Below are 12,383 nucleotides of genomic sequence, written 5' to 3'. Positions count from 1 at the left end.
AACGAAAATAAGATTCGGGACCAAACGGTCCCTCGATGCAACAGCTAACATTTAACCCTTTATTTGGTATCCTTTCGATACATAAACATGACTTTTACGCACAACCTGTGCACGAAAGCATAAACGAGAGTCTCTAATCCGATACATGTTATACTATATAACATCACATGCGAAGGAACAAACGTAGCGTTGTTTTAAACGCAAATATACGCAGTATATCTTGTAATTTGTAGTACAAACAGAAAGATGATTGTTCGCAAAATGTTTCTGCACATATGTACATATCTTTTGACTCTGTAATCGTCGAAAGCGAATGTTTTTCAAAATGGCGTTTCGTACCCAGAGGTGGATCCCCTCAAATGTTACATAACCTTTAAAAAATATGTTTCTTATTCATTTTACATTACACTCTATAAACTTTCTTGAGTATCCATGTTTATAAATAAATAACTTTTGATTCTTTAGCCTATTATCAGGAAAAAGTATTAATAAATAAGATACAAATTTTAAGAATATACTTTTACATAATTCGTAGCTTGCCAGAATCAAAACCGTATAATATTCTGCAAAAGTACAATTTTGATTTTAAACCACTGTAAACTACATAACCTAAAATTTGTTTCAGTACTTAGTTTTGTAACTTTGTTAAAATTCATTCAAATTTATTTCCCTCTACGTCTTAACTTGAGAATTCATTTTTTTAGTATCGTAGTGGTAAATTCTGTCACCCATATGTGGCTGACGCAGCAGTGAAAGTGTTAAGGAGGAGCTTCTGGATCCACACATCTCGTACAGAAACATTTTCTTTCGCATTTAAGACTTTGCTTTTCCCCAACGAACAATAATCCATCATTCGTTCCCTTTCTAGTTGTATCACGAACCACGGATAGTGATGGGACTGATACGATACATATTAACCCCCTAACGCTCATATTTTTCGGGTTAACCAACAGTGATCAGTTGTTTTTATTGAATTTGTTTCTAAAAATACGGTTTTTGATAATTACAATGTTGTATCTGACATATAATTTGAAGGGAAACAAATATTATCATCCCTTAAACCCGTTGGATTAAACAAATATTGTTTTTCAATGCAGTTAGACTCGGGCATGAACGTTAAGGGGTTAATGATACTCAAACAATTCGATATCGAAGTGCTTAATAGGACGTATTGAAATTTTGGGCAATTGGTATCAACTTTTGTTAACAATACTTGATAATAAACAAAATTATGCTGAAATAGTTGTTCGTAGTCATTTGTAAAAGAAAGATTATTTGATTATATATGAGCAATAAACCTGAAATTGTGTCTGCTCGCAACTGCTTCTTTTGCATCGATTAGACTTTCTATTTTCGCTACATTTATGACGGACTATTAATTATTTGTTCCATAACCAGCGGTATTGAAAATTGATACCAAATACGTACTATGTGAAATCGATACGTATCGATACTTTAGTAGAAATATCAACACTGTTTGATACTTAACTATCTAGTATGGATGGTACTGATACGGTATAAGTTCCACCACCAACCACGGAGAGATCCTGTACTACAAAGAGGACTAAAGAATGCATTTTCTATTGGAGACAAATTTGCTTTTTTTATTTCTTGCAAAATAAATTGCACTTTTACCAAAGTGATACGATTAATCATTATAGTTTACGTGATACGAAATTCTGACTAATAGCGTTATAACCTTATCAAAAAAATTCCATTCAGGGGCATTCTTCAGCTCTCCAATATGCATGCGAATAAAATTTTGGGACTTTCTCCCGATACCTAGTGATGGGACTGAAACATGTTTTCGATACGACATTAGAAATTTTGTGACTTATCGAGACATGCAACTCCTGTAACCATACGTATCAATTACATCAAGTTCGATTCGAAGTTATTCTAATAATAAACAACTGCGACACTATATCAGTTACATCCTTGTCTCGTCTAACAAGGAACCTTGGCGAACCTACCACTTCGATTTTGATGAAACTATGTACACTTATAAAGCAGCCAAAAATAATCGACACTACTTTTTTAGCTACGATAACTAACATAAGAAACCACCCCTTGAAGTTTGAGGTTAATGGTTCCTTATGTACAATAACACGGTGTTAAAAAATTGAACAAAATACAATCACGTTATCAAAAGGTACAAACTCCATTTCAGTGGTATTTTATCATGTTTATTACAAAAACCGTCTCGATTTTAAAGAATGCTAATAACAACAGAGATAGAGATGCACATATTATTCTCATTTGACAAGTATTTTTATTATACAGATTACACGGAATGCTTTCGCAACAGCGATGATTTAGATAACGTGCGAAAAACTGCACGATAGACGAGAAGAAGAAATTTATTTATTTATTCAATTTGTATTTTAAAGCAAGTCATGAGAATAATAAGCGTACATCTCCTGGTATACACACTGTATGTATTTATAATTTATAAATCGTTCCACAATGTCAGGCGAGCAACGAAAACAATTAATCTTTTCTGTTTAGAAACTTGTTACTGTATAATTTAGTGCAAGCCTAAAGTTAGGACAATTTTAAAATATTACATACCAATGGATTTGGAATAAAATGCTCGTCATTTCTTGTCATTATGAAAATTTCAATAGAATGAAAAATTAAGTTGATAAATTTTGTTTTGTTAAATTTTGTAACACCATGTTATTGTACATAAGAAACCATTAACCGCGCCCATTAAACACATTGACTACCAAAACTGTACAATTGTTTACGGAACCAAATATTTGATTTCAGACAATTGTAAACTGCATAAGTTAAAATTTGTTTCAGCACTTATTTTCATAATCTCACTAAAACTCATGAATTTAAATATCAACTTTAACGTTTCATCCTGAGAATTAATTGTTCTAGTCCCATAATAAAAAATCCTGTCATTCATATGTGGATGACGTGGCAGTCAAAGTGTTAAACTCGAGTTAATACCTGTCGATTATTTTTGGCTGCTTTCCAAGTGTACAAAGTTCCATGAGAATCGAAGCTGGACCATTCGCGAAGGTCCTTGCAAGTCTCAATGTTTTAATTGCGTCAATACTACAAAAAAATATCAACAAATACGTGTTACCAATAACAACGACTACTTAGTTTGATACCAGTTTGATATACGTCGATATTACGGTTTGGTAATCGATATGTATCGATATTAAGCCCCGATCGACCAATGCCAGGTCAGGTTAGGTTTTATCAATTCTTAGGTTGGCAATGAAAGATGATTCTTACGATTGCTTGCAAGGAAAGGTTCCAAAGTAAAATTAACACTAGATTTACACGGTCAGATTCCATATTTAAACATTATTTTTTAACAACTTATACTGAATTTCATTGACATATTCTAATTGAAAGAAAAATTGTAAGGTAATCGTCAACATGAAAGATAAATCTAGTGTTAAACAAACGACCTGTTTAAGGTACTTCAGCTGTGTAATGCTAGATGATTGGTTGAGTTAATGAATACGTAATTGTATTGGTCCCATCACTACCAGTACTCCCGGTTATCGTAAATATATAAGCCATGTTAAAAATCGAGCATCGGTTCCTGACATCTGTCGGCCAAATAGAGGATTAAGACGGAAAGCTGGCTTCAGCGCGCGCGGAATATACGTTCTTCTCCTGGAAGAATCAGTCTTGAGGATTGTTAGGTAGCTCTGGTACGATTTGATCCTGGGACGAGGATCTGCTAGACGCCATACAGACTCGGAGGGGCTTCGACAGCCACGGGTGTCTCGGCACGTCCTCGGCGTATGGTCTTTCGGACGGTTCTTTTCTCAGCAACGAGCGTATCAGGCATCGAGCGCGCGGGCTGAGACCCTCCGGTACCGCGAATTGGCCGCGCGAGATTTTGGCAAACAGGGACGCGTGCTCGGCGTCATTGAACGGATAACGTCCGACCAGCATCGTGTAGAGAAGAACGCCGAGGGACCAGATGTCCGCCGCCTTCCCGGAATAGGCGCGTCCTGAGCGCAGCACTTCCGGCGCCACGTACGCCGGACAGCCCCTACGGTCGGTCAATTTGTCGTCATCGTCCTCCACGATCACGGCGTCCTCCAGGCTCTCCAAACGAAGCCGTGTCCTGGAAGCACACAGCAACCCAACATTAGCTTGTTAGCGACGACTTATTTTTAAGGGACGTCGAGGGCATTAGCTCGACGATATTTCGTTTTCGAACGATTTATGATAGGGACTTAGCCTGCGTGTGGCCCAAGAGGGAGGGTTGCAGGGATGCAATCCAGATGCCTGTCGATGGCTGGTGGCTCGAAGTCACGCAGCTATCGGGCGTCATAAGATTGCTTATTGAAAGGAAACGTAGGTATGTTAGAAAAAGGCAAGCGACCCGACGTTGTCTTGCTTTAAAGAATAGGAACTCTGTTCCTTGAGGATCTGGCCACGGAGTGGGGAAGGCAAGGGTGCCTTCTGGTAAGAGGACTAAGCTTGACCTCTTTGCACTTACCCCAGAACCGGCACTGAGTGAAGTTCCCATTTTTACAAATTTCTAACAAGCTCAATTTTAGATTTAAGAAAAGAGTCTCATGTGAGACCTCAAAAATATCAATTTTTTTTTTTTTTTTGCTTCATTTTTTGAAGGTATACATATTTAACCCCTTAACGTACACGCTCGAGATAATTCGAGCGGCGTTGTATTATATGCTGCTATAATTGTTCACACTCAAATATAGTCGGGAATTGAAAATAACAATGTAAAAGTGTAAATAAATATTTTTACTCATAAAAATATGTTTTTTTCCGAAATAGCAATTCGAAAAGAAAGATAAAAAAAGTCGATGTACGTGTAACATTGCAATATTCGACTCCTTTCTGCAATGTGGATCAAAATCCCAAATTGTAATAAAAATTTTGATTATTTTTGTATTTTTTAAATTTTTTTTACCAAGACAATGTCCTAAATTGTGTTTTTTTACAAAAAAAAAAATTTATTTTTTTTTGGCCGGTTTTTTTTCAAAAAAACTGTGCGTTAAGGGGTTAAGAATGTATTGTTAAATTTTGAGAGATGAATGTCAAGTATTGTGGATCGTAAAACATATTTTGCATAGCCCCCAGCAGCAATTACTGAAGTTATTGCTTTGGGTGATTTCCATGTACAAACATTACTGTTTCGAAAAGTTTACTACAGTCTCTAGAGACATGTGCTGTTTTTACAAGTCGAAATTTTAGCGTTTGGACCATCTAGGTGCCAACATTCTGGAAGCAATTCTATGTGGAGCTGGGACTACCTTAACTGGTGTAGACAAAATCTCAAAAACTATACGTTCGATTGCTCTGAAATTTTTACACCTTGCCCCGCATAGTAATAGCTCTCATCCATTCCAAAATCAAATATTTATAACGAGTTTATCATATTTTTTTTATTAAAAAGTTGCGAAAGAAACGACAAAATTTTGCAATTTTTGCTTCAAGCTTTCACCATTCTGTTAATTTGCAACACAAATTAATTATTTTTGGACGGGCGATAACCGTGAATATTACCGAATAAAAATCTTTTTGTTTTTCTTCATTTATTTAAACAAATATTTACTGTGGACGTGATAATAACATTAAAAGTTAATAAAAAAGTTATTTTGTATTCCCAAAGTATAGCTAAGTAAACAGATGTAACCTTTCCTTAAAAAAAATTAAGAAAAATGGTTCAATTTTCTATAATTCACATGATAGTAACATAGATGTAACATTTCCTTAAAAAAAATTAAGAAAAATGGTTGAATTTTCTATAATTCACATGATAGTAACATAGATGTAACATTTCCTTAAAAAAAATTAAAAAAAAAGGTTCAATTTTCTATAATTCACATGATAGTAACATAGATGTAACATTTCCTTAAAAAAAATTAAGAAAAATGGTTGAATTTTCTATAATTCACATGATAGTAACATAGATGTAACATTTCCTTAAAAAAAATTAAGAAAAAAGGTTCAATTTTCTATAATTCACATTAGACTCCCCCCCTAAGTGATTATATATCGACTAGGTTAGATATTCTCAAAAATAACGGACAATTAGTTCTAATCAGGGAGCGTAAAAGGTTTTGAAAATAGCAATTTCGAACTGTTATATAAAAGTGCTGATTAAAACACGATTTGAGAATTGCAACAGTTCTGAATAGAGAGGAGGGTTCTAGTTTATGTTTGGTTATGGTTACGGCTCTACAGAATCGTTATTCTATCAGTTCCTATATCGATTATCAAGCAGTTCTACGGAACGTGACACGTAACGGTCGCCATCTTGATTTTTTTAAAACGCGACGCGTGACGGTCGCCATCTTGATTTTGTTGAAACGATACCACGTATTTTTCATCTTGTACAGTCATTGCTGATGAAAAAACAAATTGAAGAACCTAGAATACACTGTGACCTTCGAATAACCTTGATTTCAGAAATTTATTCAGAAAAATTATTTTATTACGAGCAATTCACACATTAAAAATGGCGATCTTCAGTAACACTCATTGTGAAGTCTCGTAGTATATTAAAATGAACCCATTTTCACATTTGCGAAGTATTCGTAAAACAAATCTGTTTAAAAACAATGTTTAATAACAAATTTAAACAAAATTAAATAGTTTAAAAGTTTAGGTTAGGTTAGTTCAAGTTATCAGGTTAAAACATTTGAAAAATGGCTTCCAATTAAATCGTACGCCAAGAGGTTAAGAAGGCAAGGAGAAATTGATTTCATGAAACTTTCTTTGATCATCGTTAATTCACACATTGAAAATGGTGATTTTCGATAGAAAAAATCGATATAAGTAACACTCATCGTAAAAGTCTCGTAGGATATTAAAATCAACCCACTTTTACATTTGCGAAGTATTCGTAAAATAAATCTGTTTAAAAACAATGTTTAATAGCAATCTGTTTAACACTAGATTCACGGAAGCCGTCAATTTGACGGATGTCTGATTCCATATTTAAAATTGCAGAACGCGTAAATATTATTTTTTAACAATTTATGTTGAATTTTATTGATGCACTGGCATGAATACATATTCTAATTAAAAGAAAAATCGTATTGTAAGGTAATCGTCAACATGAAAGGTATCAATCAATATACGTGCGATCAATGCCCGTAAATCTAGTGTTAATAACAAATTTAAACAAAATTAAATAGTTCAAAAGTTCAGGTTATTAAGGTTAGGTTATTTAGGTTAGTTCAAGTTATCAGATTAAAACATTTGAAAAATGGCTTCCGATTAAATCGTACGCGAAGAGGTTAAGAAGGCAAGGAGAAATCGATTTCATGAGACTTTCTTCGATGATCGTCTTCGTCAGTAAAATAATTTATAATCGAGTACGAAACACCGAAAGAAAAAGGAAGACGCTGGTACTGTGCAACCTTTTGCGTGCACGCCCGAAGGCGAGGTATTTCAACTTGGTAAGAGGACATCGCGATTGAGTCATCGCTGTGTCTAAACCGTCGACGAGGCATCGTCGGATACCGTGGAACAGGGCATAACGAAAGGATTGGTGAAAGAAAGGAGAGTGCCGGCCGGCAGTTGATCAACCTGCAACGCGGAAGTCGCAGAGCACGTGTACGTAATATTCTCCGCTCTTGGGTAACTTCGAGTTATCCACGATTTTCTTTCTCACACCGGTTACGATATCCGATCGATACACAATGCTCCTCGAGATCTTATTTGCTTTTAATAATTCGTATTCTCCAAACAGACGCGATCCATATCTCAAAATTACGTCAACTGTCTCCTTCCAGCAGGAAATAAGAACGACAGAATTTATAACAGTCGTAGCCGCCATATTGGTTATTTACTTACGTGTCACGTGACAGTTATATTCAGTAGCGCTTCACGAGTCATTGTGGAGAGATATGCACGATGTTCTTTCTCACACCGGTTACGATATCCGATCGATACACAATGCTCCTCGAGATCTTATTTGCTTTTAATAATTTCTATTCTCCAAACAGACGCGATCCATATCTCAAAATTACGTCAACTGTTTCCTTCCAGCAGGAAATAAGAACGACAGAATTTATAACAGTCGTAGCCGCCATATTGGTTATTTACTTACGTGTCACGTGACAGTTATATTCAGTAGCGCTTCACGAGTCATTGTGGAGAGATATGCACGATGTTCTTTCTCACATCGGTTACGATATCCGATCGATACACAATGCTCCTCGAGATCTTATTTGCTTTTAATAATTCGTATTCTCCAAACAGACGCGATCCATATCTCAAAATTACGTCAACTGTCTCCTTCCAGCAGGAAATAAGAACGACAGAATTTATAACAGTCGTAGCCGCCATATTGGTTATTTACTTACGTGTCACGTGACAGTTATATTCAGTAGCGCTTCACGAGTCATTGTGGAGAGATATGCACGATGTTCTTTCTCACACCGGTTACGATATCCGATCGATACACAATGCTCCTCGAGATCTTATTTGCTTTTAATAATTTCTATTCTCCAAACAGACGCGATCCATATCTCAAAATTACGTCAACTGTCTCCTTCCAGCAGGAAATAAGAACGACAGAATTTATAACAGTCGTAGCCGCCATATTGGTTATTTACTTACGTGTCACGTGACAGTTATATTCAGTAGCGCTTCACGAGTCATTGTGGAGAGATATGCACGATGTTCTTTCTCACACCGGTTACGATATCCGATCGATACACAATGCTCCTCGAGATCTTATTTGCTTTTAATAATTTCTATTCTCCAAACAGACGCGATCCATATCTCAAAATTACGTCAACTGTTTCCTTCCAGCAGGAAATAAGAACGACAGAATTTATAACAGTCGTAGCCGCCATATTGGTTATTTACTTACGTGTCACGTGACAGTTATATTCAGTAGCGCTTCACGAGTCATTGTGGAGAGATATGCACGATGTTCTTTCTCACACCGGTTACGATATCCGATCGATACACAATGCTCCTCGAGATCTTATTTGCTTTTAATAATTCGTATTCTCCAAACAGACGCGATCCATATCTCAAAATTACGTCAACTGTCTCCTTCCAGCAGGAAATAAGAACGACAGAATTTATAACAGTCGTAGCCGCCATATTGGTTATTTACTTACGTGTCACGTGACAGTTATATTCAGTAGCGCTTCACGAGTCATTGTGGAGAGATATGCACGATGTTCTTTCTCACATCGGTTACGATATCCGATCGATACACAATGCTCCTCGAGATCTTATTTGCTTTTAATAATTTCTATTCTCCAAACAGACGCGATCCATATCTCAAAATTACGTCAACTGTTTCCTTCCAGCAGGAAATAAGAACGACAGAATTTATAACAGTCGTAGCCGCCATATTGGTTATTTACTTACGTGTCACGTGACAGTTATATTCAGTAGCGCTTCACGAGTCATCGTGGAGAGATATGCAATTACTCAACGCATTTAAATTATTAAATTATCGAAATACTTGTTCAAGGTTTATTGTCAACAGAGCTCACTATTTGTAGTTTAATTTTTAGTTTGTTATAAAAATATGTAATGAACGAGGCGTGCATAAAAATTCTTTGCAAGATGTAAATGATATCGATGGCAGTGATAAACAATATTAATTGTTATCAAAATTACAGCGAGAAAAAATATGTACGATTCAAGTCGACTAAACAATATTAATTTTATAATAAACAATATTAATTTGTAATTAACATGTGTAATTAATTTTTATTTCGTTTCGTCCATTAAATAGTATATTAAGTCGTATTAAGTCGCGAAGATGAAGAAACTTCGAAATCGAATTATTGCCAGCGTTAACGTTCTTAGAATATATTTAATACAGACTGTCGAGAATGCGCGTACGTAATATACTCGGGTCTTGGGTAATTGTAAGCTCTCCGCGATGTTCGTTCTCATATCGCTCGAGACACTTGGTCGATATGTAATGGCGTAATCGTTCGGGAAGTGCACACGTGTCGAGAGAAGGAAATTTAATATCACGAAACGAAAACGCAGAAACAAATTACACGCAGATTACTTCTCAGACGATGAAATTTACCAACGAATATTTCTATCAAATAAAACGAATAATCAAAATACTATTTGAAAGTGCAATTTTTATACAGCACTGGGGGGGGCTTATGAAAATTTTGCGGTGTAAATATTCTTTGAATTTATAATAGCTAATTGCATAGTTACAAAAATCTTCAAAACTTGCATTTTGATAATTGTCTTGGTTGATGTAAACAAATGAAAGTAGAAAATCAGTTCGTGTAATTTTTTTTTTCAAAACACGTGAAAATGAGACTGTTATTTAACACTAGAAAGACTGAAACTTAGTATATACCTATATTGCCCAAAAGCAGTCAAAATGACTGCATCGTGAAAGAATAACTAATCTGTAAAGAAATTTGTTTAAAATTAATTTTTAATATTATGTTATAATATTATGAATTTAGGGCGCAGAAATAAAATAAACAACTTGTTAGAACAAGTATCACTGCATAAAGATTCGAATAACAAGTACTACTTTAGCTTATTGAGAAACTGTAATTTATCAATAGGTCTGGGTTAGGTCTGGATTAAATCTGAGTTAGGTCTGAGTTAGGTCTGGATTAGATCTGGATTAGATCTGGGTTAGGTCTGGATTAGATCTGAATTAGATCTGAGTTAGGTCTGGGTTAGGTCTGGATTAGATCTGAGTTAGGTCTGGATTAGATCTGAGTTAGGTCTGGATTAGATCTGAGTTAGGTCTGAGTTAGGTCTGGATTAGATCTGGGTTAGATCTGGATTAGATCTGGGTTAGGTCTGGGTTAGGTCTGGGTTAGGTCTGGATTAGATCTGAGTTAGGTCTGGGTTAGGTCTGGATTAGATCTGGGTTAGGTCTGGATTAGGTCTGGATTAGATCTGGGTTAGGTCTGGATTAGATCTGAGTTAGGTCTGGGTTAGGTCTGGATTAGATCTGAGTTAGGTCTGGGTTAGGTCTGGATTAGATCTGGATTAGATCTGGGTTAGGTCTGGATTAGATCTGGATTAGATCTGGGTTAGGTCTGGGTTAGGTCTGGGTTAGGTCTGGGTTAGGTCTCATTTACACTGTTGTTGTATTTTGTAATTTCCAAGTGTATGATTTGGTTTGGACTCGAAAAAATGTCGAATGGGACTTGACGAACAATGCTTTTAAGTGTTTTATTTGAAATTTACCTGTTAAAATAAGTGTTTTATTTACACTGTTGTTGTATTTTGTAATTTCCAAGTGTATGATATCTGTTTGGTTTGGACTTGAAAGAATGTCGAGTGAGACTTGACGAAGGTGCTCCTGAGATCAAAATTGATGTCGAATCACACTCGACATAGGAGTGCAAAGGGTTAAGATAATTTGGATTATTAACTAATCCAGACCTAACCCAGATCTAATTCAGATCTAATCCAGACCTAACTCAGATCTAATCCAGACCTAACCCAGAGCTAACTCAGATCTAATCCAGACCTAACCCAGAGCTAACTCAGATCTAATCCAGACCTAACCCAGACCTAAACCAGACCTAACCCAGACCTAACCCAGATCTAATTTAGATCTAATCCAGACCTAACCCAGAGCTAACTCAGATCTAATCCAGACCTAACCCAGACCTAACCCAGACCTAACTCAGATCTAATCTAGACCTAACCCAGATCTAATTCAAATCTAATCCAGACCTAACCCAGAGCTAACTCAGATCTAATCCAGACCTAACCCAGAGCTAACTCAGATCTAATCCAGACCTAACCCAGACCTAACCCAGATCTAATTCAGATCTAATCCAGACCTAACCCAGACCTAACCCAGATCTAATTCAGATCTAATTCAGACCTAACCCAGAGCTAACTCAGATCTAATCCAGACCTAACCCAGACCTAACTCAGATCTAACTCAGATCTAATCCAGACCTAACCCAGACCTAACCCAGATCTAGGGTCTGGGTTAGGTCTGGGTTAGGTCTGGATTAGATCTGGATTAGATCTGGGTTAGGTCTGGGTTAGGTAAGCCCAAATCGACAATTTATCATGTACTTGTATGTTATCATGTGTTGGTAATCGAAAAAAAATGAAAACTGTTATTTCAATACAGAGTCGAACTGGTCATATAAGAAATTTACTCGATTCAATAATAAGAGTCATTTGATTATTTAAAATTTCCCAAGCAGTCAAAATGACTGCTTTTTTGGGCGATATAGGTGTAACACATATATATATATACCGGAAATGAAGGAGGGGAGAGGTAACTACAATTATTAATAAACGCATTTATATGTTGTACAAAAAGTCACAAAATTCTAAGAAATTGTGTCATTATATACATAATTGTTTTTCTAATTGAAATTAAAAAGCAGTCAAAATTACTTCCTTGGGCAATCTAGTGTTAAAGCAACCTA

General features: G+C 35.9%; 1 protein-coding gene across 2 annotated transcripts in view; it reads right to left on the bottom strand.

Moving 5' to 3' along the window:
* Window positions 1-2,591: 2,591 nt before the first annotated feature.
* Window positions 2,592-12,383, bottom strand: part of LOC122403846 (tribbles homolog 2) — a 40,276-nt gene continuing 30,484 nt past the window's right edge. For both annotated transcript variants that reach the window (XM_043407608.1, XM_043407609.1), the window contains exon 4: window positions 2,592-4,105. In XM_043407608.1, the coding sequence (XP_043263543.1) occupies window positions 3,655-4,105 (451 nt within the window). In that variant the 3' untranslated portion in view covers window positions 2,592-3,654. The remainder of the gene's footprint in view (window positions 4,106-12,383) is intronic.

The sequence above is a fragment of the Colletes gigas genome, unplaced genomic scaffold (genome assembly GCF_013123115.1).
Source record: "Colletes gigas isolate AHSC1104 unplaced genomic scaffold, ASM1312311v1 Colletes_gigas_Sc00078, whole genome shotgun sequence".
In the NCBI taxonomy this organism is placed as follows: Eukaryota; Metazoa; Arthropoda; class Insecta; order Hymenoptera; family Colletidae; genus Colletes; species Colletes gigas.
Note: the sequence above shows the minus strand (reverse complement) of the source record. Positions and strands in the feature narration are given on the sequence as shown.